The 27,129-nt window shown below is 40.3% G+C and overlaps 1 protein-coding gene and 1 long non-coding RNA gene across 5 annotated transcripts in view; one reads left to right on the top strand and one right to left on the bottom strand.

Moving 5' to 3' along the window:
• The window catches only part of MACROD2 (mono-ADP ribosylhydrolase 2), a 978,088-nt gene that overhangs the window by 826,934 nt on the left and 124,025 nt on the right, over positions 1–27,129 (bottom strand). For all 4 annotated transcript variants that reach the window (XM_080999221.1, XM_080999220.1, XM_080999219.1 and 1 more), the window contains exon 4: positions 17,965–17,994. In XM_080999221.1, coding sequence (XP_080855347.1) covers positions 17,965–17,994 — 30 coding nt within the window. The remainder of the gene's footprint in view (positions 1–17,964; positions 17,995–27,129) is intronic.
• LOC308473673 lies at positions 14,914–18,159 on the top strand. Its single transcript, XR_013984176.1, has 2 exons — positions 14,914–15,805; positions 17,944–18,159. It is a non-coding gene; the product is annotated as an uncharacterized lncRNA (long non-coding RNA).

Genomic DNA, 27,129 nt, shown 5'->3' with positions numbered 1-27,129 from the left:
ACCATATGAGTAAAAATTCAAAATATAAAAAAGTCACACAAAAAAGAAAAATACAAAAATACATCACAAACCGTTAAAAACATTTAAAAACAAATTCGTTATTTTCAAATCCTTAACTGTCATTGCCTTCTTTCTTAGACCTCCTCCTCCTCCCTTTCTTTGTATCCTAGTTATTAATTATCCCAGCAAATCCTTTCCATGTTTCATAATATTCTGTCATTACATTACCCTAAACTGTTTTAATCTTATCTTTCTATAAAATAAACCTTAAAGCTTAAAACTTAAATCTTATCCTTACCAACTTCTCATAACCATAATATTCTTTCATAATTCTTTAAACATCTTTGCTAAAGCCAAGTAATTTCATTCCAACATTTTTCTAACATTCATCAATTTTATAAAACAGTTCCAATGGTAGAGAAAAGAGATACAAACAAATCCAATCTTCATCCAACGTCCCTTCCTCCTGGTTCCGGGTTTTGTCAGTCCTTATTATCCCGTCGATCTAGCCCATTAACCTGGCAACCTTATATCCGAGGCCCTCAAGTCAATTCCATGTCCCTTCCACAGCTCTTTTTCATATTTGTAACTGTATTTTCCCTTGTCTCCTGCTCGTGGTAACTCCAGCTTGACAATGTTCTTAACCCTTCTCGACAGATCAGCCCCTTTTCCATATTCAACACTAAATTCCATGTAGTATTTAAAAGCATGTTTCAAAGACCCTCCAAAATTAAGAGCCCCCACAAACCCAAACATCTCACGGCCCATTGCCATATTTGAAAAGTCCAAACGTCCCGGCATAGGGGGGTCAATCCAGCCCCCCATTTCCAAGCCAAACCAAACTTTTCCTTTCCAAATCTGGCTTTTTCCAAGTTCATTTGTCAAATCCGAAAACTCATATTCCTGTTGGGCCTGTTCTGTCAAGACACACTCCTGATTTAATTCCTGAGTGGGCTCCACATATTTTCCCACTGTCTGTTCAAAATTTCCCACTGCCTGTTCAAAATTTCTAGTCGAAGTCGCCATCCAATTCACCTTCTCGTGTAATTGTTCCAGTAGGGCATTTGTTTTATAGAGAGCACACAACAAAGCTTCTGAATACATTGTCCTGCAAGGTCAGATGCCTGTTCCCACGATTGTAATCTGTAACAGCTGCCGGCTCCCTGGAGTTGGTTACAGTTTCACAGTCTCCATGGGGTTGCGGCGCTCATCTCACTTACAGGCCGAGAGAGCCGGCATTTGTCCACAGACAGCTTTCTGGGTCATGTGGCCAGCATGACTATACCGCTTCTGGTGCAACGGAACACCGTGACGGAGACCAGGGAGCACAGAAACACTGTTTACCTTCCCACCAAAGTGGTAACTATTTATCTACTTGCACTGGTGTGCTTTCAAACTGCTAGGTTGGCAGAAGCTAGGACAGAGCAACGGGAGCTCACCCCGTTGTACAGATTTGAACCACCAACCAACAGGCTCAGTGGTTTAGACCACAGTGCCACCCGTGTCCCATACTACTACTACAAATACCACTCAAACCCTTTACCAAGTATTGCCAACCCCTTCTTTCCTGATATACTACAACATATATTCACTGCTAAGGTGGTGGCTACAAGAGCAGGGTCCCTTTCCCTGGTGGTGCCCAGATGTGGAATACTTTCCTATGACACCTACTATTATCTTTTCCATGCCAAGTAAAATCAAATTCATTTTTCAAGTCGTTTAACGATTTTAGTATCTGTTGAATTTGGCTTTATGCTGACTTTGTATGCAATTTATCATAGTTCTGATACTGATAGACAAATTACAACCAGTAAAAGCACATGTGTTGTAAAGCTACCATGGAAAAACATTTTTGAATGGCAGGATCCAAATTATTTAATAAATTAACTGCAGAAACACAATTTCAGGTCTCCTCAATTATGAATTCTTACAGATAATATGGAATATGCAAACATGTCTACACTCCTCAAACATATACTATTTCTTAATAAACATGCTATTAATAGATGCAGTGAGAGAAATGCCCTCTCGGCATCACAGTGTGAAGAGGGCTTTGTACTAGATAAAAATAATATATTTTCAAATACAAGTTCCAAGTTGAAACCCCCTCTTTAAAATGTATCTAAGTCAACTACATAATCATTACTCTTCCAGACTGTCTCATCCAAAATTAGCCTTGTAATCTTAATGGAAAAGAACAAAGTTAAAATATTAGTATAAGTATGACTCAAAGGGGTCAATTTTCAATGTGATATTTGGGAGAGACATACACAAATCCTTTCACTAAATAATGGGATTAGTCAACATCACCTAGATACTGCTTTGAAAATTTACCACACAGAGCTCTGTCAATTTGAGATGCGGGAACTACAGCAGCTGAAAGAATCTGGTCTTAAAAAGAAGATTACAGGTTCCCTAGAGATATCATTTTGCATCTATAAATGACAACATGCAAAGGAGGGGTGGTCTGAACAAAAGAATCAAAAGAGGTGGTCTGAACAAGAGAATCAAATTATTTTTTTTTACTTTCTTTTCAGATACCATACCAATGCAGGAAGAGACTTCTCCAGGTTTTGTTTTTACAAAAATGTTTGGGAGAATGGGGAGAGAGATTGAGTAATGATTTAAACTGCATTCTCAAACAAAACAATACAAAAAATAAAATCCAGTAACAAGGACCCTCTTATTCTTGAAGTATATATTTACAAGGAAACATAAAGAAAAGATTGCGGACTTCTTGAAGATTTTTCAGTTAGTAAGAAAAGTGTGCCTTTAAGGTAGTTTCTTTTAAATCTGTCTATGTTAATTGTACTTATAAACCTACATATACCTTAAGAAAAATTTCAAATAAAGAAAATTCCAATACAAATCTTTTTCAAATTGCAATAATTATTCACAAGAGTAATTTTCTATGGGCAAACAAGGCAACTGCTGTTATAACTATGCTGAGCGCCTTCTACACATCTGCTGGAACCCTGCATAATAAAACCATCTATCTTCCTATCTAATCTAAGCATGTAATTACTTGACAATTCAATCAGCACTCATTTCATTCTAACACAAAATGAAACAAATTTATGCCAGGGTCCCTAAGCACCTGTAGCTACAAACCCAAGTCAGCTTGCCCATAATTCCATCTTCTTTTAGGATTGCTCAGCTTGCCTTGCCCTTTTGTTGGCAAAATGAGGGTAGTCATGGGAGAAGAGCAAGTGCATCAATTCGAGAAATCCCCCGCGGAGTTCCCACTGCTAGTGCTGCTTCGACACTTTATTTTATGACTAAGGCCCCCACCCCGCTTCAGAGTTGGTTGGGAAGTTTTACATTCTGATAGTCGTGAGCCCAGAAGGCTTTGCTGCCTTGTTTCCTGAGAGCTCTTGCCTCAAGCAACACTAAGACATGAAGGATCACATGGCGCCTCTCTGTAAGGAAAAGGTCTGTTTCATTTGCACAGCAGGAACAGCATTCTTCTTGCCCTGCGCTGTCTGGCAGTTACGCTAAAATAAAAGATTTGCCTCATTCATGAGCTAAGTCAGGCTAGAGAGTCCACTAGCAGTCCACTCGTAGAGACAGCACAAGACCGGGGTGGGGAGGCAGAATCATCACATTTTATTTATAATATTGATCAAGAGGACAACAGTTCTGACCTTGTTACACCTTCACTTAAAAGGCTTTAAAATCTAATGATATGCATCTGAATGCTTGCATGGGAAACGCTGCATTGCATATTTTCCCAAGAAGCAACTAAAAGACTAGATGGACCTCTGGACGGATCCAATAGAGCACTTTTTATTTCTCTCCAACTTCAACTTTCATCTTACAAGTTCAGTTATATAGAGAGTTATGTATTAGTGTTGCATATATGGACTGCTCTCACTAAACAGTTCTAAGATACTGTTGCAACTCCAGCTTCGTTTATCTTCCTCCCAGAGAAGACTGTATATTTTGTTTTGGTTCTTACTCCAGTCGCTTGAACACATGTCTAGTATGATTTGGGGATCATTCACTCCTGCTTAAGACACATTTTGAGCTTACAGAAACACTGCAAACTTGAGAGGAAAGGAAGGTCATGGCAGATCCTCTAGAGACAGTGAATGCTTCATCCTGGAAGATTTAGCAGAACTCTACAGCTGTCTGAGTCTACATGCTTTGCAATAAAAGCACCAAGTTTTGTGATATCTTGCCTCCACTCACAGAGCCAGGACATCTCTTGGTGGATTTCCCATTTAAATGAAGAGCCTTAGGATCAGGAGATGAGATCACGGATCTTCAGCATCTTGACCCATATACACTGAGGCTACAATCCTATATACACTTACCAAGTAGTTAGTCTCATTGATATTAATAGGACATTCTTCTAAGTACACATATAAAGGACTACACTGTTAAAGAGGGCAATCTATGAATAAATGCTTCCCCTTCTTAAGTTTTCACCAGTTTTCCAGTGCTGACCATATATTATGATCTATATTATTAAAATGCAGGATCATTAATTCTTAACCCAATATCTTGTTTTACTTTTTCTGTAGTCTTTTGTTTAGAAAAATCCATAGATTTCAATGAATATTGAAAATGATCGATTTTCTTAAAGTCAAGTTAGTTTAGAAAAGAAAAGAAAAAGAAAGTGACCAAGAGAAAATAGATTAGGAGCTACTGGGTTACTAAATGCTCATCTACAAATTAGCTCCAATTTGCATCCTCTGTCTGTGGATGAAAATATACAATGTGATATTCACATGTGAGCATTCTCAGCCTAAGAGGGAAGCAGTTTAATTCTTACAGTGTAATGGAGAGGAAAATTTAATTAAAAATAAATTTAGAATGGAATCCAATGTAGCGCTGCATCTCTTATTCTGTCAGCACAAGGATTTCTCATTGGCAACAGAATGTTCTCCCCCTAATTCTCTGGAGCAGATTTAGGACATGTGCATGTGCAGGAGGAATAGAGCAGGGGAAGTCCTGACATAGTGACATCAGCTGGACAGCCCCCCAAGGGGTGGATCTTGTCCCTATCAAGGAATTGTTGGGTTATCAAGGACTTGTTAACCCATAGGAGTTGGAGCTGATGGGAGCTGGAGTCCATGTTAGCCACAGGGTCCCCAATGCTGTTCTACAGGACCAAGTATGGTATTCTTAAACTTCACAGGAAATACACAGCTTCGCAAAACTTAGAACTTTTGACAGATTGGTAGTATTGGTCCAAGAGAAAATGCAACCATGCCTATCTATATACCTTAATATCATACCCAGTGCTATTTTTCCAGAAAAAGAGGTGCCAAAGCTCAGCATGAACTTCTCCCTTGTTCTCTTAGAATGGCAATGGCACCCACCTGAGAGGTACCAGAGCTAAGCTCTGGTGAGCGCCAGCTGGAAAAAAGCCCTGATTACACCTTAGTATCATTCACGGGTACATACCTTTAGTTTCGATTCATTCATTCAGCATTGTACTTGGGGAGCAACTGCTGAAAAGAAAACTATTTAGGTTTCTTTTTAAAATGGCTAAGTATACTGCTTCCCTAATAGCAAGTGTCATTGAAATAAAAGCAAACAAACAAACCAAAGCACCTTGGTTTATATTAATTCAGCCTGGTCACTGTTAGCTAGTATGAATGAACCTTGAGAGTTATGAAAATTTTATCTGAAGTTTCCATTAATTATGTAGCAATCCAGGTGGTGTGCTAGTGGGGACTAAGGCATAAACGAAATGAATGGCATAATGAGGAATTTTCAATGACACAGTAGTCGGCTGTCAAGCAGGTCACTGACCATGACAAAATTGATTTCCCATTGAAGATGAAAGGGAGTGTAAGGCTGAAATCACACATGCGTTTTAAAGCACTTTAATTATCACTTGGGAACCTTACCCTGCTTCAGTTAATACACATTACCACTATTCAAAAGTTTTGCTTTCCCCCTCTCTAAATGTCACCGCACACACCTCCAACTAGAGTTTGAGAAGACAACACTCCCACTTCCTTATCGTATATGTTGGCCGATACTTCCCTGTGCCCAGAGTCAGATGCAATTCTATAGTACTCCACAGGTATTCTCCTACATCCAGTAATGAGATTCACTTGAAATTGTTTGCAATGCATTTGGGGGCTTTCATCTGGCGGTAGGAATGCTTCCCATTAAGAATTTTCCTATCCAATTTTTATCATTTCCATTAAGGTTCATTTAGCAATGTACAGTTTAATTACAATCAAGACTAAAAGTGCAATCTAACAGAGATCGCAATCTAATAGAGATGGTAACTCCACCTCTAGCAAAGGGAACGATTCCCTCTCTGTTTTCCATACTACATTACACTATCCTGGATACTGTCAGCACTTACACACAGAAAAATAATAAAACAGGGATCCGATGACATAAAATTACTCCTTACAAAGTTCAAAGCAGGCTGCTGTAACTGCTGATCAGATGCATTTTCAGCACTGATCAGAAGATTGGTGCTGGGATTGAGTTTTCAAAGAGGCTCCTTGTAACCACCAATCTAGAAAATGGAGTATTTTCACCTCTGTGAAGAAAGCATTTAAATAAGCCCCTTATTTCTTTCAACAGAAAGCAGTCTGTGCTCAAAGTGCTGGAGGAAGCCCCTTTAGCTGCATATCAGCCAAATTCAGCTGGTTATTGGGGATTCAGTTGCTCAGGGCTCTCCTCAAGCCCTAACACCAGCTAGTTGTCAGTGCCTACAGAAAGCCCTGCGCTCTGCTTTAAAGTCTTGACAATCAGCTGTCCTACACCAGGCATCATATACGGTACATCAGGTACAGAGCAGGTAGGTTTGACTTCATCAAATTGGCCTGGTGGGCCTAATTAGGCCCACAGGCTAAGGGTTCCACACCCATATATTAAAACTTGATAATATCGGATGTTTTCAAAGCTTACTGTGTTTCACCAAATCTGTTTCTGTTCCCGAAGTGCCCTTTCGATGAAAAAGTGTCTAAGCATATGATGCTGTAATCAATTGATGTATATTTCATTTGCGGTATTCAAGTTGTTCAGTGGGAACACACGGCTTTGATGCAACACATAATCAGGTTACTTAAAAGCACACCTTTAAAAGTGGAAGCCTCTGAACACATTTGTGAAATGGCATACAAAAGGGTGGAGTTTGAAACTGGAACTTGCAAGTGGAAGAAAAAGGCCAAACATGAAATACTGAATCTTAAAATAAGGGGGGATGTGCTCTAAAATACTTTAAAGTATCTATTCAAAGTAAGTAGTAGATTCAGATTCCTTGGCTCTTTGAATTCAAGATAAAGGCAACAGATGGGGTAAGTCTAATACTACAAAAAAAGTGTCAGTCCTTGGTCATGAAGACATAAGCTATAGGTGACTTACTGTACATGTGACTTTTAAACATATATCTGTACAGTAAGATGTCATCCCCAGCAATAACTTGTTCTAACATGGCCTAATGAACGGAGGGCATGTATGGATTTAGCACTGTGTATATAAAATGTACTATTTTATTGCATGAGTTCAAATCAGAGTCATTCCATTTGCAATTGACAACGATAGGTCCATAAATATAGAGATGGCTTAATTAGTTATGAATTGCTTTAGAGTATAGAAGACATAATCTTGGCTGCACTGTGAAACCACCCTTTGCCGTTTAGTTCCTATGATCACTGTATTTAAAGTTAGGCATATTTTTCCACATATCAGACAGGTTGAATATCCTGGTTTTTTACCTTGTTTGAGAGAGGATGGGCAAGAAATCATTGGAACATCTACCATCTACTATCTAATTTGGTGAGGAGCTAATTCACCTGTCAGATTCAAATAATATTGCCAAAACAAATATAAAAATGGATGTGTGAGCAATCTTGTACCTGAGAAATGTGCATTAAACCTAAATATGGGTATTTTATTATGTGAGTCATATAATCTGGAAGACTATTCCAAAGCATAGGCTCACTGTGTGACTTTACAGAAATATTTGTTAGGGAAATTTGAGTAAAGTTTGCCCTTTGCCAAGACTTCAAGATAAATTTTGCTCTTTCCTTTAAAAGTGTTGTGTTATCAGTCCAACACAATATAATGTTAAACAAGAACACCCAGGCAAAATGTTCTTGAATAAGCTCCATATGCTTACCATTCACTACAAATTAACAATTCTACACACTGGAACTGATTACTACATCTGGGGGCTTCTTAATGCCAGCTAAGCAATTAGACTATTTAGAGTGCTGGCTCTTGACATTCTGTGGAACTAAATTCCTTCCACAGAAAAGAGAAAAATAAATGGTACATAACATCATGGAACAGAGTCAACCACTGAGATAGTCCATAGTTACCCTATGTGAAAGTATAGTTCATGCTGCAGAGAATATCTGGTGTATCACTATCAACCATATTAAAAGTAAACCTTAAGAACATAAACTACATTTGAAGAACATGTTCATGACACTTTTGAGTAAGAGAATTTGTATGTATCTGTAATAAATATAGGGGTTGCTCGTGCGTAAGTTGCCGCCACTCCTGGCTAGGTTGCCTGGTTAAACCTTTTCTGTCTGGACAGCCCTTCACTTCGTGGCTGTTTCAGTCGCTAGCAGAATCCGTCAGTGGGCGTTTCTTAAACCTTTTCCAGCATAAAAGCTGTTTGACACCAAGTCTCCTCCTACTCTCCCTGCGCGGAAGTCTTCTGCGCAGGGAGGGTGTGGGTAGCGGAGGACCCGTGCTCTCCCCGCTGGTCTCCGGCGAGGAGTCCTGGAGCCCCCTCGCCGATTCCCCCATCTGCCCCCCTTTATCCCTGGTGTTACGCTGATTTCCTTCCCCAGCGGATGAGCTGCCTCTCTCCCTGCTGGGCCCTTCTCCAGCATCACTTGGGAGCCTTGCCTCCGCCTCTGGCTCCGATGTCAGTTCCCTGACAGTATCCAACCCTTTTGGTTGGATAAGGGTAGGGTCCAGAAAGTCAGAAAATTTTGTCTTACCTGATTGGCTTTCCAGGTTAACAGACAGCCCTTCCAATCTACATCTAACCCCACCCGAGTCACGGAAGCAACTGATGAAGAGTAAGAGAAAAGGGATACTTGCAAATAATTTTTAAAAGGTGAGGAGAGATGTAGGTATGCTGTAGGAAGTAGGAAGAAGAGATCTAATATGTGGCAGAAGCTCCTTCTCTTGCCTTCCAGGTGTCAAGTGAAATGGACAGTGACTGTTGAACCACAGGGTCATTCACTCTTAGTATTTCCATTCCACATCCTATGCACATCTTTTAAAGGTGTACAAGTTTTATTGCAGGACAAAGACCAAGAGGGGAGAATGATTATCCATTGATAATTATTAGCTCATCCTGTCCATGTTAGTTTAGTTGCAAAAAGTGAATTGGCTGTAAGAGGGCATCCATCTGCACCAGTAGAATTATTCTGAGCCTCCAAAAGGAAGTGTGAAAAGGTGGAGCTTTGTTGGCACCTGAGAAGACCTGAAGGGTGCTACTGTGTCCATGGGAATCACGGAAACCTCTTGCATGTTATTATACATACTGGATCAAGAAAGTGTTGTTCTCCTGATAGGCAGTAAACTGCTGTGGGGTCTTTTCATAGCCATAATCTTTACTTGCCAGCATGTTGCTGTTTCTCCTGCTGTATTTATCTGTATTTTCTACTTTGTCTTTCGAATCAGGGAAGGAATCTATGCATTTCTGCATTTTTATTATTACCAATTGTTAGATAGTGCTTACTAATCCTATTACAGTTAATACCAAAATAGCAGCATCCTCTTTCCTGAGCAGTCTGCTCAACTGAACAGCTGAATTTTTAACTGCTGTAAAGTTAATCTCCTTCAGTGATTTCAATCATCTTAAAAATAAGACCTCATGATGTTTATTTAGACTACTGTGAAGTATTTCTAACTATGCTTTAAACCCTGCAGAACAACACCGAATAGATAAAGATCTAGGGCAATTGCGTCCCGTCCTCATTCTCCTCCCAAAGAAAATAATAAAACGACAAATTATCTTATGGATAGGACAAAAGTTAATGGATCCCTTTCATAATGGAAGGAACTGAACAGCAGGGATCTGTATTTAACTTGATCTGAAGTTAGCGGCCAATGGACGCAATAGTCAATAAAAAGGAAAATACTGGGAAATTCTCTCTTTTAGATTCAAGCTGTGAGGAGAGACTAGAATTTGCAACATTTTTTTGCCTGGCAATAACCTTTTTATTTCTTTTTACTTTATTTAGTATCTCTTTCATTCCTATATTAACTATAAATCAGGAAAGTATAAAAGTAAATATGAAATTTAACAAAAATAAAGACACACACCCTAAGGTCTATTGAAACCAATAGAACAAGTACATAGTTAGGGAACAGTAATTTCTCTGAATTGCAGCCACTTAAAGTGGTGAAAGGTATCTCAATGAAATTATGATACGGATGAAATGCAGGTGCAGCCAAAAAAACCTAAGAACTTTGTTATCTGTTTAAACAAGAATATGAGTCTACACATGAATAAATAGATGTGATTTTGATGTATGCTGACTTGATATCCTTGCTAACCTTTTTCAGTGTCTGCATAACAGTTAGCGAGACTGAAAAAGTATATGTCACACTCTTCATATGAGCATCTGCAATGTCACTGTTTCAGAGATCATTTCTATAGTATATACCTAGAGAGGTGTACTCAAAGGTGATTGGCTATATTATCACCTATCAATTTACATGCAATAAACATGTGTGGAGAGGTATACAGACAACAGAAAATATATAATATGTAAACAAAATAAACATGTTACCTCTGAACAGCTAAATTAAATACCTTTTATTCAATGGTACTTTTTGTATTGAAATTATGAATTCAGTTCTTAAAGATCAGCTCTCAAGGGCAAAAGTAGCTGACATTAATATGAAATTTGAACTCTAATTAATTGCTCATTGCCTATATGTAATTTGCTGATATGTAATTTGAACAATTATACTATGTTTGCAGTTTTCTAATAATAATGTATAAGGGCTGTCACAATAAAAGTTTTATCAGCAAACCTCTTCCAATTTGTGTATCTGTCAGCTATTGTGAGAAAGGATTTTATTTATATATAAAAAATCCAGAATACTTACAGTTTATTAGGGTGCATTTTCTCAGTCTTTAGATGTATGATTAGCTATGATACTATGTACATGATCATCATCATATCATTAATATATTACAATGCAATCTTATTTTTGTTTCACTTAAGTATTATGCTCTCCTTCACTACAAGCAAAGCAACGGTAGCTGAACTACACAGCTTGCTACAAAAAAAGCACAATCGGGACAAAATGCAGTATTAATCTGAAAAGTAGTTACTTGCATCTTCTAGTAAAAGGTAAAGTTACCCCTGCCCGTACGGGCCAGTCTTGCCAGGCTCTAGGGTTGTGCGCTCATCTCACTCTATAGGCCGGGAGCCAGCGCTGTCCGCATCTTCTAGTACCCCACCACAATTTAAAAGTATTTTTTTCATTAACCAGTTACTAATACAGAAGTATATTAAGTATAATTTTATTACTTAATGCCCTGAAGCAAACCTACCAAATTCTTCTTGAAGAATGATGCACCCCTGAAATATGGCTATCGACAAACATGTCACTCATAAATGCAATCTGTTAGTTTTCTTTTTTTAACATTACTGTTTCCAAACTTTTACACTGCAATAGCATACAGTGTTCCCATCTTTCCTGATACAGATGGGGAGTAATTTGTTTAAAGTCGCAGCAACACTCATTGTTTGATGTTGCAGCAACACTCATGACCTAGGTGACTGAAGAATGAAAAGCACACCTTGAAACGTGTACCAGAACAATCAGCAAAGAGATTTCACTTCCAGAAACTGATGGGAGGAAAGCAAGCATGCAGGAGACTCCATTAGGTACAGCTGCAAAATATCCAGAGATGCCAACAGAAGACAAATTCATGAGTTATCTGAAAGAAATACATTGTTTCCTGCCTACAACACATCAAAGGGAAATTTCATAGCTCTCTTTGTTAGTGATTTCATTATAGGAAGCAACGTGTCCAAGAGTCCTGCCCATGTAATCAGCAAGAAGACAAAACTCTCATACTCCAAGAGCCCGTGTCAAAACACCTACATTGTAAGGTACAAAAAGGTTGGATAGTTAGACATCTTACAAAAGTTGTGGCGTTTTCAAAAGTGCTAGTTTCACAACTGCTGGAGTATTTATGGGGTGACTGTCCCCCAAAATCCATCCATTTCCAATAATGTTCAAAGGTACATGGATAAAAAAGTATCTGTTGGGGAACAGTATGTAGGTCTGACTGACTTCGATGGGAGCTTGGGGGTTGAAGCAGGAGAGAGGAATAGAGAGTTTCTGTTTGGATTTTCTAGGGGTTTTATGTTATTTTTTAAAATGTTTTCATAACTGATAAAAATATATTACAATTCCTAAAGTAAAAAATAATTGTTTATTTCGACATTGCTAATGTGATATATAACTTGTGAACTGATGTTCATAGTTCCAATTTAATGCAAAGGAGATTGTTATGGTTTGGGTCAGATTAAATGGTCTGATTTGGGATTGGCTTTATCTGAAAGAATCAGGTTGGATATTTTAAGAAGCAAGAAGGTGATCTGCATAAGTAAGACCAGTTTTAACCATTTGCTGGAGGGATCAGAAAGGGTATAAATCAGGCACCCCCAAACTCGGACCTCCAGATGTTTTGGAACTACAACTCCCATCATCCCTTGCTAACAGGACCAGTGGTCAGGGATGATGGGAATTGTAGCCCCAAAACATCTGGAGGGCCGAGTTTGGGGATGCCTGGTATAAATCTAAACAAAGTCAAGTCAGCCTGGAGTGTCTAGAATAGGGTTGCCATGTTTCAAAAAATAAAAACCAGGACTGCCACCCCCCAAATTGTTTAAGGAAACCCCCTGACATCAGTTGGGAAAATCCGGATGGATGGCAGCCCAAATGTACAATTCGCTATCAGATACCACCTGTTTCATCCAGGTACCTCGTGATGCTATTATTCTCAGAAAGGGGTTTGCAGGAACTGCTACATGCTAAACATATTTAAAGTTCCTCATAACATTCGCAGTTTTAGAAATACCATCAATCTTATAAGATTTCAATAAAACCAATGGTCTTCTGCCCCATATTGAATGGATATTATAATGGAAATATGAAGGCTGCTAGTCAGCTAAAGCTAAACACTTAGTTCTTTCTCTAATTTTTGCCAATGATTTTAGTTATTGGCTTTGGGTGGCTCACATGTGACATTGACTTATGTGCATTAATCATGTAATGGTGAACACCAGTGAACACTAAGTTACCAACAAAGAAATGATATTCATTTGTGAAATAACTCTCGTTTTCTCCTACAAGGACTCTTTACGATGGCAAGACAAACTGAAAATGGGTCAAATAACAGCACCTCTCACTGCAATGCCAGATTTGCAAGGTTTGATTCATTCCCAGAAGGAACATATCTGTCTTACAAAGATTTAGGGAAGAATGTTGTATGACTGCCCTAAACAACTTACCGTATTTTTCGCTCCATAGGACGCACTTTTTCCCCTCCAAAAATGAAGGGGAAATGTGTGTGCGTCCTATGGAGCGAATGCAGGCTTTCGCTGAAGCCTGGAGAGCGAGAGGCATCGGTGCGCACTGACCCCTCTAGCTCTCCAGGCTTCAGGAAGCTATCCGCAAGCCTTGCAAGCCCGGTGGGAGTTCCCGCGGGCTCACAAGGCTTGCAGGCAGCAGCCTGCAGCCCCGGCGAGTGTCCGCAAGCCTTGCGCGCCCGGCAGGAGGTCCCGCCGAGCGCGCGAGGCTTGGGGCAGCAGCCTGCCGCCCGAAGCATGGGGAGCCCTCCGGAGGGCTCCCCGTGCTTCGGGCGAGTGTCTGCAAGCCTTGCGCGCCCGGCAGGAGGTCCCGCCGAGCGCACGAGGCTTCGGGCGAGTGTCTGCAAGCCTTGCGCGCCCGGCAGGAGGTCCCGCCGAGCGCGCAAGGCTTGGGGCTGCAGCTTGTCGCCCGAAGCACGGGGAGCCCTCCGGAGGGCTCCCGGTGCTTCGGGCGAGTGTCTGCAAGCCTTGCGCGCCCGGCAGGAGGTCCCGCCGAGCGCGCAAGGCTTGGGGCTGCAGCTTGTCGCCCGAAGCACGGGGAGCCCTCCGGAGGGCTCCCCGTGCTTCGGGCGAGTGTCTGCAAGCCTTGCGCGCCCGGCAGGAGGTCCCGCCGAGCGCGCAAGGCTTGGGGCTGCAGCTTGTCGCCCGAAGCACGGGGAGCCCTCCGGAGGGCTCCCCGTGCTTCGGGCGAGTGTCTGCAAGCCTCGCGCGCCCGGTGGGAGGTCCCGCCGAGCGCGCGAGGCTTGGGGCGGTAGCCTGCAGCCCGAAGCACGCGAGGCTTGGGGCGGCAGCCGCGGGGGTGGGGGGGGAATAATTTTTTTTATTCATTTCCCCCCCAAAAAACGAGGTGCGTCCTATGGGCCGGTGCGTCCTATAGAACGAAAAATACGGTATTCCATGAGGGTGATCTATAAAATAAATGAATGAATCTAATCTCAGTTTATTATTAAATAGGTTTATTAAACCAGAATATTGTCACACAAAAGAGGTTCTCACTTCCCCAGAATTTTGGGTAGAACTGTATGTAAACTGCAAGGAAGAAGCTTCTCTTAGAACCAATTTAGGTAGTCTATCTGCAAGGCACAGGCTCAGTTGCACAAACAACTGCTCAAGTGAAATGCCTGATTGTGAGTGCAGTGCAATCTCACAAATGAGCTAATGGACAGACTGTCTCAATTACAGTAGATTTCCAGATATTTTCAGTGTATTGTGTTCTTAGACTATATGAAAAGGCCTAAGGGATCTCCCTCAAAACCTAGGGAAAGAACAGTCTACAATTCCACACTGTCAGATATGTATTCCTGGGATTTCTGACAAAAAATGTAAGTGTAATTTGCTGCATGGTTCATAAGGTTTACCCTTAGGGGAAATTTCAGTTATCTGCTTTGTCCTCGGGCAGGTAATAAAGCTTATCAAAGGACCCCTGGCAGATGTCTGATTTCTTCTATGCCACACTGACAAACTTTAGCAGCCATGTCAAGCCACAGGAGGAGACAAAATGCCCCCAGGTCAAATATTTTATGCAGTCAATTCATTTTTAGCAACAGTCTGTGTCTAGGCAATACGCTCGTACCTACCAGCAAAAAGAAAATAAGAAAGAAACATTGAGACACTTAACTGATGGATATAATGAAATTAATTAAGACCTGAAAAGTGAAATACAAAGAATACTGACCAATTCTTTAAAAAAATTGTTTCCCAAAATTCTTCTTAATAAAGCATTCATATTATAAATTACCAAAAGAATGGCTTTCAGAACACAGCTGGTATTATGACTCTATTCTGGAGATTGCTAAAATATAGAACTGGACTGGGACACCTCTCACAAGAGGTAGTGGTGACCACCAACTTAGATGGTGGGGCATTTGTACGGAGCCCCCGGTCGTCTCATGGACTATTGACCCATACACCACTAATCCGCTGCCACCAACCAGGTCCTCCCCGGTAAATCACTTAGTCTCAGTCAGGTTCTTAAATTAACAAAGAAGAGTGTAGTTTATTGTAGACACAAATAAACTTTAACTGCATTCAAAAAGTTGTTACTCTTTACCTTCTTCGTCTTATTTTATCCTGTCTCTAACTCTTCTACCTCCCCTCACACAAGAACCAACTGCACTGTCTCTCTATTTCCGGCTGTCTGCCAACTGCTTTCCCAACTGCCTTTCCCAACCAACCAACCCACCCACTAAAACCAACCAACAACTACACCCAAACCTCGGGCTAAGCCCTTTCATAAACAGGTAGGCTCTACCTCTGGCTTTTCAATTGGTCTACCTGTTAACCCTTTCTCTCCCCCTGTACAGACATTTTCAAACGAACGGGCAAACGCCACAGATGGCTATAAAAAAGATTAGACAAATTCATTGAGGATAAGATTATCAGTGGCTCCCACCTATTATGGCTATATTTTACCTCGACTGTCAGAGGAAATATGGGAATCACTATTAGAGAGAGTACTGTTACGCTCATGCCCTGGTCTCATTGTCTTAACAAGCTTATTAAGTATCCAAATAATGATAGGAGTCAAGGTTAAAATGTAGACATCTGGGTCATGACCTAGTCAAAACTTATGTCCCACTGATCTCAATCAGAGGATTAAGCATGTTCTTAAATCTCTGGTATTGAAATCAATAGGACTTCAAACTGATTAGCTTTGGTATATTGTTGTGTCCATATTGTTTAATTCTTTGGATATGAAAAGGTTTGGGGAGGGGGGTAAGCTTAGCTAAGAGAAAGGTATTCTGCCTCTGCTTTTAACTGGCAGGAAATGGTTACAATACCACTGGAAAAAAACAACTGCTGTTAAACCAGGAAAATGTGACAAAAAGCCTTACTGTCAATCTGAAGTAAAAATGATCAGCATTTGTGGGTAATGACTGAAGTGCTCTTTAGCAAGATGAAAGTACCAAGTACCTATGCAAATCCAATCCAAGCTCTCTGAGGAATAAAATTCAACTCATCTCACTTATTGTAAGAATGAGGAGCATCACACAATTGCCCCAGAGGTAGGAATAAATGTTTAAAAATATTAGATATAAATAAATACTGTGTAGCCTACCAGAATTAATCTGAGCTTTCTGGTCTTTTGAGTCAAATTTGTTATTACACTTTCTTTGCCCCTCATTAGTTCTCACGTACTTTCAAATTGCAACACAATTAGAACCAAAAGGACCACATGGCAGATACAGGCTGGCAAATATCTGACATAACATAGCATTTGATAATGCTGTAAAATATATGGCACATTTAAGACAGAGACTTCCCCAACATCACATCTTTCTGCTACATCCTGAACTGTCAAAACTCAGAGCATATCAAAAGCTGCTTCCAGAGGCAGCTTCAGGGCTGCAGGGGCCGAAAGCATTGCATTTGGCGCGCTCTCCGCGGTCCCATAATAAAAGTAATAGTCACCACATCCACAAATAAGGTTAGGTTTGTACCTAAAATATTATTTCCATTTCAATGATGCAACAAATGCATTTGAAGACCAAACCAGCACATATTGATCTCCAAATGGTCAATTTTCAATGCTGTCAATCATACAAGTACAATGCTTAGAATGATTCCAACACTAGCATCAAGTGGCCTTCAGCTTTTAAATGGTTTCCCCCTTTCCATTTGCAGAAGATCATCAGACCCTTATAACTATAGTCAAGACAGAAGCTTAGAAAATGTGACTACTGCTTTCGTATTTATAACATATCTATCAGAGACTTTCTGTTTCCTCCATATCCCACCCCCCACGTTCCACACCCATAGGAGCATAATTTCCCCCCCACCTCAAAAAAACTGTTATATACACTTTGCAAAGCTTTTAATACCAAAAGCAAGATAAGGGAAAGGAAGTGGAGAGGTATATGTTAGAATTTCTCTAAGCAGTAAGAGAAATGGCATTATCACATGTCAAGTTATTTTGCCTCTCACCGGTTCAGAGCAAGTAAAGCACAAAAAAAACCTTAAGTATCAGTTGAGATTCTTCTTGAAATAACTTACAATACATCTAAAACAGAAACAACCACATGGCAAATTATTCACAAACCCAACACTCCTACCTACTGCCCCTTCAACTACTTCTTCCCCAAACTGAATTCTTCCAGTATGAAATGAACCTTCAACAAAGTAGGCATTTTGCATTTATGTTGGGGATTAGTCAGATTATGGTGATACCAACCTATGAGTTATTTTACATAATTACCATACTCAAAAACAACTCCTAGCCTCTGCTAGACAGGATGTATAGTGATTATCTGTATTGTAAAAATTGAAGATGTTTAAATTTATAGCATGTGGTCAGATTCTTGCCTGTTTATTCAGTCTGGATGTTCTGTTGATTGAGTTTTATTTCAAAAAAATGCTTTTTGTTTCTTGCAACGCTTAGGAGAAAAGAGGCCAAACTTACCACCGCCACCTCCAAGAAGACTTGAATTAGCTGTGGAAGAACAAGAGAACCAAGAATTACATCAGAGCAAGCTTTGCTTTTTTTGTTTTTTTAATATTCTCTAACAATAGAAAAACAAAAATAAAGCCAGTTCACCTTTTCTGTTAACACAAGGACTTTAGGCAAAATTTAAATTAAACATTACATACAAAACAATATGCAGCTTCTATTTGTATGTAGACAAAAATGAAATAACAGTACAGTCACAGATTTAGTTGTCAAGGCAAGGCCCATGAACCTGTGTGGGGAAGAATGCGTAGAGTGCCATTTCTTGCATAAGTAAAGACCTATCCAGATCTTTCCCACTGTTGCTAGAATCCCCCAGTGCCTGTGCTGAGTCTGGCATTGTAACCTTCAAGTGTAAAGTTAAACCTTGAGTGAACCTCCTAGAAGAATTCTGAGCATTTGACTTTAATGCTCAGGAGGAACAGTTGATTTTGTGGGTGAGCACAAGGCTACTTACCCACCTCTAAATTAAACTCGAGGTAAATTTTCCATATCACCTATTTCTCAGCAGGAGTCCAAGGAGTTCAGAGTGTCACAATTGATCACCAAAAGAAATACTCTATCCATGACACCTGAAGAGACTGATTTATCCGTCCTGCCCCCTCTAACTCCATTACATTCTTTCTTGATATTTATTGTGAAATTGTAATCTATTTGTTGTAAGTTGCCTAGAGCGATTGGGTATGCGTCAGAAAGGGTAAAAATTATCGTTACATAAATAAACAATCAAGCAAATATAATGTTTGCTGCTGATAAGCCTACTAAAGATTTCTACTTTAAGTAACGCATATAAAATAATATCCATGAGCACACAAACAAACCAAAATCCACATTACTATCACAGCAGATGTATTTGTTAAGATATCACTTTCACCTCTGTATAATCAATCAACATTTGTTTAAACATTACAAAAGAAGAAAACTAGAGACCAAAGGAGGAGAGTACTAAATCCCTCCCAAATGTCATCTAAATCCATCATTCTGCCAATGCAGTATATCTCCCTCAAGTGTATGGGAGTTTTTGTTTATTTCATCTCAAACTCTAGTCCTTGAAATCAGCTCACAAAACCTCTCACACTGAGACCAAACTGTCAATTTTAAAATGTGACAACAGAGAAGCACAGAGGGTGTCCTCGCACATTATCTTGCACTCAAAAGTTTGTACTTATGATTTTGTACATATGAATTTTGTACATGTGAACATGTACATATATCTCTGTTACATGTTCACTAAGCATTTTACATATATCAAGGACTAAAATTTTTAATTGAAGATTTAATGAACCCAAAATAGTAACTGCTTCCTGCTAACATACTGATAACCTCCAATGCATAACACAAGAAGTAACACGGAATAAAAGCACTCTTCCTTCATGCACTAGCAACAGTTCGTTGTAGGTGAAAAGAGGCTTTTAAATGCTTAAAGGCATGAATTGAACACAGAAACGTATGCCTGCTCTTGCATCAGAGAGGATCACCATGGAAAAGTAAGAATGTGTTTCAGCTAACTCTTGTTCCCGCCCTCCCACAATCATCTTTTTTGAGGAAAGCACCTGAATCATGATTAAGTGATATCCACATGCACAGATGTAAAAGGTAAAGAGGTAAAGGACCCCTGGGCAGTTAAGTCCAGTCAAAAGCGACTATGGGGTTGCGGTGCTCATCCCGCTTTCAGGCCGAGGGAGCCAGCGTTTGTCCACAGACAGCTTTCCAGGTCATGTGGCCAGCATGACTAAACCACTTCAGGTGCAACGGGACACCATGGCGGAAACCAGAGCGCATGGAAAAGCCATTTACCTTCCCACCACAATGAGGGGCAGATGGGGCTCGTGAACCTGAGAAGGTAGCCCATCTACCAAAGGAAAACTCTGGTCCTAAACCTCCATTGCCTTGCAGGATATCTTTGGGAGAAGTATAGGCTAAGGAGTAAACCCTACACAAATCCAGAGTGAATGGCTGGATGGCGCCTTGTACACCTCCTTCCAGCAACTCCTGCAGCCGAATTGGTGCCAACCGTATTGGTCCGCTTTCCTTTGGACCACCTCAGCGAAGTGTCTTGTCATCTGGGCAGTCCAGGACCTCCATACACACTGCTGAGGTTTGCACCCTGGGGAGGTCACTTTGGTGCTGCTAACACAGCTGTTTGATTTTACCCGCAGAGGCATACTCCATTGTCTCTCGAGACAGATGGATGCCAACAAAAAAACACCACTCTGAAACCTTAACAGTGTAAAATGAGGTATATAAATGTTTTAAATAAAAAATACATACTAAAAATAAATATAACAGGTAGAAACTAGCCTGCTGGTTTGCATTAAGGGGAGGGCATTTAAATCTATGTACAAACCATTGATTAACATGATGTAGCTGTGAAAATGCCTATAGGAGAAAGTTTCAGTAAAGAGACTGACAGCACAGTCCAATCCCAATGAGAAAATCAATTTTATTATTTGGGATAGCAAAGTCAGTAGAGCATGAGACTCAATCTCGGGATTATGGGTTCAAGACCCACATTGGGGAAAATCTTCCTCCATTGCAGGGGGTTGGACTAGATGACTCTCATGGTCTCTTCCAACTCTGATTCTATGAATTTCATTCTCCCGAGGAAGGGGGAATTATTGGTGGCTGGAGATGCAAACTCTTGTGCAAGCTAGCTGGGTATAGGAGGCATTACGAATGAGGGTGTGCGCCTGTATACCTAATCCCAATGAAAATGAGGGTTCAGTGTGGGGTATATGTTTGGATGCACACCCAGATTAGCAACCCACTGAAAGTAGTGAGCAGCATCTGCATTTGGGGGCCCATCTGATTTACAACTGCAGTTCCTAAAAGCAAGGATTTCAGTTTACAGTTATTTTGAGATCATGGGGCAGAAAAAGTAGGAAATTCCACAGAAATAAAGGGATGTTCTGCATATGCCTAGGTAATAAGAGCACAAGGGAAGGAGATCGGGGTTAGTAGCAAGCACCAGGATTTCAGCTGCTGGGAGCCTAAGAAGACTGAAATAGACTCCTGTCAGCTTCACAAAAGCCATTGCCTTAAGCAGAATTCAAGCTACAATTCTTCATATACACATGCGCCTCGTGCCAATTCTTCACTTCGCTATTAGCTAATATATGTGAGCTGAATATTTTAATTCTGAATTGCTTCAAACACTGGATTGCTGCTTGATTGCATGACACTGTCTGGAAAGGTGGGAATGAACATCAAACAGATAACAAATTTAGAAGTCTCTCACTATGGAAAACTCCATCAGTTAAATGATTTGGTTCAAAAGTTTCCAAATTCCATATTCACAATCACATCTTTTGCATTACATACTTAGATATGTGGAGAATAAAAATCATTATTCTAAAATGTACATAAAACTTTCTCACAATAAAATGCAAGTTGCCAATATTGTGTGGTTTGTTTAGTGTGAAGCACTCTATTTCTACAGCATCTCTAGAGATAACATGTTTGTAACATTGTAAACAATTTAAATGAGCAGCATTGATGACATTCTCTGAAAAACAGACATTTATCCACTTTAAAAATGCTAATTTTTTCTGGATCATCTATTCAGCAGGCAGTAATGGGTTTGATGAGGAACAAAAAACCCTGTTATGTCATGCAGCTGAGCATCTGTTGCTATAATAAAATATACTTTAACACTCAGTTCACATTTTTGTATTGATCTGAGTGCCACATACTGAAAAACAAATATTTTGTTTATATTGGTTAACTGCAAAATACACACACAGATACACATCTATCTATCTCTCTATCTCTCTCACGCACACACGCACGTGCACACACACACACATTTTCAACCCTTAAATCTGGAATTAGTTGAGAGAAGGAAGGCATTCTTTAACCAGGGACACTTTTCTTTTCATCAATAAAACATCACAGAAGGTGACAGCTGGTGAGAAGAGTACCAGCAATTTACAATACAGGCAGCTACATTGTCTCTCACATGTTTCAGGAGATGTCTTTACCTGTCAATGCTATTTTGTTTGATCTGCTGTTCTCATACACACACACACAAATAAATCGAGAACAAGGTAGCACTGATGAGAGCAAGGAGCTCTTCTGAGTGCTGCATAATAGTTTACATGAACTTTAACCATATTTCATAAATATAGTTTGATCAATGTCATTTTCATATACATTAACTGCATTCCTTAGCACCTCTCTCTCTCTCTCTCTCTCTCTCTCTCTCTCTCTCCCCCCCCACACACAGGAAAAAATAGTCAGTCAATCCTGCCAATAACTTGAATGAGCTCTCCTTGGAGGAGAGCGGGGCAGGGTGGCACAGAAGTACCCATCAGATCTACACACTGCCAGTGGCCTTGAAAAACCATGGGATCCAGACATCCCTGTCCCAACACCAGAGGTCTCCACACCAGCTTTCTGGCTATCTCTCAAATCCCAAGTCCCACCTCCCCCAGGGCCAGAAGAGCAGAGAAGATGTCAAGCCAGACATGAGTTTTAGGGGAGCTGCTAATTTGTACCTGGCTTACTGCACATGAGACAACTTGGGAAGAGGGAGAGGCACATGGAAGCACCTGTCTGAATCAAGGTCTGGCTGGGGGGGGGTGCATTTGCCAAGTCACATGACATGATGTGCAAATATGGGTGAACCAAATTCTCTTTCATGGTGGCAATTAAACAGGGCTGAAAAACACCCTGTGCATGCACATGTGTTGTTTTTTTTAATACTCTATAAAAGTATTGTTCCTTACCAATCTTCACACACCTTTGGAAATACCCTAAAAGCATTTACTATATACACATCAGTTCCCAAACATGGAATATTGGAATACCCATCTGTACATTCATTATGAATAAAATGTGTTGAGCAGAAAGCTGGGCTCGAGAATTAAAAGGAAATCATCAATCATAGACACTGACTAAGCACTGAACACTGATTAACCATGTACCTGATGCATAACCCTCCTAAATTATGCTGTACACAGACAATACCTCATGCTGACTCTCTGATGAGACTAGGTGACATTGTCAGCAATTCTATGTGAACTCTCTCTTTTCTTCAGGATGTGTCCCATTGTTCACAACTATTGCATGGCTCTATTCATTCCCATATTATGACTTTGCATGTAAATATTTCTATGGCTTGTTCCACAAAAGCAAGATTACTGACATTTCTTCAGCAGGGACATTGCTTGGGTACATAATAATGTGCATTTTATTATATTTCCAAACACTATCAGAAATGTTGAGTTTATATAGTGTTCTTGCATGCTCAAAGTCCTTTGCACAGAATATCTTGTTGCAATCATTTTAACAACTCTGCAAGATAGGGTCAGTATTATCAGCTGCAGATTATAATTGGGGAGGGGGAGCGTGAGGCCAAGGAAACAGTGGCTTTCTTAAGGCTACCTAGTGAGTGCAAGGCTCATGAGATGAGATTCAAACTAAGCAGTTCTTGAATCACATCTTGATTCTTAGCAAAGATGTTCATAATAGCAAGATATATGCCATCATGTACTATTTTCCATTACATATAAATGGTACATCCAATGAAGTCAAATGCTTTGAACCAACTGTTTGGTGGGTAAACAAGTCCAATATTCATTTATTCACTTCTAACGGAGAGTTACCATAATCTTCTTTACATTCCTGCAGATAAAATGATGGCAGATACTTGGGACATGGCCACGGTTGGCCCAATACATTTTGCTGCAGTACCAGATGGTGCCCGCCAGATTCTTAATACAAAAGCCAACCAGACTGATTGCTGAATGTTACTTCAATGCTTGTAGGGGAAGCAGGCTCATTTGGGAGTTTTGTCCTCCAACACTATGCTACTATTTCATACCTCACAGCAGTTCTCTCTCTCTCTCTCTCTCTCTCTCTCTCTCTCTCTCTCTCTGCCTAATGATAGGACCAATCCTGGGCAGTACTGCTAAAAGCCAACAGCTCCCATACCTTGCATTTAGCAATGCATAAATATTTGAAACAATGTCATTAAGAAAATGCAGATGCAGCCATGGCGACATTTATGGAAAGGGTTCATAAAAATGACAGACAGAAAACTCATCAGAAGTGACAGGTATAGAAACAATATACAGAGACAATTACTCATCAGCTTTGGCAGAACCTAACACTTGGCTAGACAGACCTTCCAACTAGAACATGTCAATTCTAAAGTCTTTGGCTGACACTGCAATCCAATTTCTTGGAAGTAATTATGAGGAAGTTCAACTTTGTAACATGCAATAACCAAGCCCAAACACATGAGTAATAGTTTGGGTTAAGAATACGCTGACCAGCATAGGATGGAAAAAATCAACAGCAGCTACTGTTGAGACGTGTCCCCCAATAAACTAAAACACCTGAGTGAAGGTTTAAAACAAAACAAAGCCCCAGGAGAAAACATGACGTCTCCAGAGCTCTTCATGACTCATTCGGAATGGTGGTTACCTATTTTGGCCAGGCTATTTATACATATAAAGAACATAACTGGAAGACAAACATCATTGTTCCTATCTTCAAGAAAAGGGGACAGATCTCTACCACAATATTACCGCCCCATCAGCCTTCTAGATAATGTCTTCAAAGTTATACTCTCAGCATTTCCAAATAAAGTTAACTGACTGGCTACATACAAATAACATTCTGCATGGAGAACAAGCAGCGTTTAGAGAAGGATTCAGCACCATCAACCGATGCTTCCTGCTAAATCATATCATCAGAAAGTATACTAGAATTAAAAAGTGTAAGTTGTTGGTTTGTTTGCCTTTGACTCCATTAATCATAGCAGATAGTGGGAGAAACTCCTAAACACCAATATAAAACACAGACTCCTCCTGTTGATCCGAGAACTGTACAGCGATTACCAACACGATGATTCACAAAAGGTGGGAAACCCACCTTCAGCCCGTGCTAAAATATCTGGCAGTAAAAGGATCCCTCAAATGCTTTATGGCGTTAAGGATGAGAGTGCTATTAAAGGGTTAGAAATGGTGCAAAACTAATTTCTCAAGAGACTGTTTTCCCTACCCAAGGGAACAGCAGCTGCACTCTTACACATGGAAGCTCGATGGCCAACGTTAACTGCAGGAGTTGACTGTACCAGATTTAATTACCTGAAAAGATGGCCCTCCATGCCATGCGAGTGCTTGCCAGCCCTGTGTTGTGCAGAATTGGAGAACAGCTGATGGTGGAAATCTAACATCCAATGGTACTCGAACTCTTATTTTTTTCCACAAGCTGGAGGAGATTATATCCACAGGTAAAAAAGTAAAGGACCCCTGACAGTTAAGTCCAGTCACGAGGTGACTGGGGTTGCGGCGCTCATCTCGCTTTATTGGCCAGGGGAGCCGACGTTTGTCTGCAGACAGTTTTTCTGGGTCATGTGGCCAGCATGACTAAGCCTATTCTGGCGAAACCAGAACAGCACACGAAAACGCCGTTTACCTTCCTGCCAGAGCGGTACCTATTTATCTACTTGCACTTCGTGCTTTTGAACTGCTAGGTTGGCAGGAGCTGGGACCAAGCAACGGGAGCTCACCCCTTCGCAGGGATTCAAACCGCCGACCTTCCGATCGGCAAGCCCTAGGCTCAGTGGTTTAGACTACAGCGCCACCCGCGTCCACAGACAAACGCCAATTAAGGGACTGGTGTCACTGGACAGAATTACTACATGATCTGCAAGTGATCAAATCCTCCAAACGCTCTTCCTGGTTCCCCCTTCTAAAAACAATCCATTTTAGAGCCAGTTATCTGTCAAATCTCTGGCCAGCTTTTACTGAGCTGCATTTTCAAGCTATGCCCTCTACTATCCTAGACAGACCATACAAAGTCAAACTCTGTATATATGGGCAACTGCAGGTGAAAGACATCTTGGATTATTTACTATATTGCCCACTATATACTGGACCCAGGAGGTGATTTCGCACCCTACCATTCATACAGGAAAGATGTCTCTCCCCAGCAGAGAAGGTCCTATGGCTTCTTAGCAATGTACATGCTTCAGTGACTCATAAAGTCGCCCTTTTTGTTTTGGCAGCCAAAAAGATCAGAAAGAAGACCCTGGACAATATAGCAGTGTACTTTAAGGGAGAATCAGAGATCTAAATAGAGACTATTATTTGTGGTGTGACATGCCTTTTTCTTGCATTTATTTTTGTTTTAGATTTGTCATGGTCAATGGCTAGCACAATAAAGTTATTTGGAACCTTGGCATTAACAAACAATGCTGAGATCCATTTCTAAGAACTGAAAAAAAGATCCATAGTGGGGGTTTTCTAAGTCGGGGCAGTCCAACATGCAACCTCAGCAACATTTGTTCCCCACCACGACGTGACAAGGCACTGTGTGACCTTGGGGTTCCGTGTTGAAGTACTCTTGCAGCCCACTTGGTATGAAAAGTTGGACTACCCTGATCTAAGTAGTAAAAAGTATCTCCTTTCAGATAAAAGATTTCATTCTAGCTAAATTAGAACAGTGAACATTCTCTGATCCAGTAAAGGTAAAGGTAAAGGTAAATGATGATAAAATGATAAAAAGAGAAACTGGCATAACGAATCAAAGTAAATATATAAGGAACCATACAGCAAAGTGCAATGTTCCCCGCAGAGTAAGTCTATAGAAGGAAAAACTTTTTATGGCAAATGTATCCAGTGTAGACATAAGCAATAGTTATCTTACAAAACAGTAACAACAAAAATAAGCACAGACTATAACAGATATGCAATAGACCAATTTATCAGTAACTCTTCTCACTCAGGTACTTTTGGCATGAATGGGATCTCTCCAAGAACAAGGACAACTCCTATCAATTTCAGTGAAGCTCGCACAGAAGATGTACCCAAAGGATGGGACCAGTAATGACTTCATATTCTCAGGGTTTTTCTTACAGCTTCTTAATCACAAAAGATGACTTAAATCAATCAATCATGTTTATGTTTAATGGAAAATAAATAAGTATGATGTCTTCCAGACAAAGGCACAAAGAAGGCAGAGGGGGAAAACAAGGGCAAAATATCAAATTTGCTCAACGATGCTGATGTAAATATAAAAAGACATGAATAAAAAGTTAACACCAGAATTTCTTATAACCTCTTTTTAAAAATCATAAATGACTGAAAATTGCATTTACACATATATCAG

The sequence above is a fragment of the Podarcis pityusensis genome (assembly GCF_964106645.2).
Source record: "Podarcis pityusensis genome assembly, chromosome: 3".
NCBI lineage: Eukaryota > Metazoa > Chordata > Lepidosauria > Squamata > Lacertidae > Podarcis > Podarcis pityusensis.
Note: the sequence above shows the minus strand (reverse complement) of the source record. Positions and strands in the feature narration are given on the sequence as shown.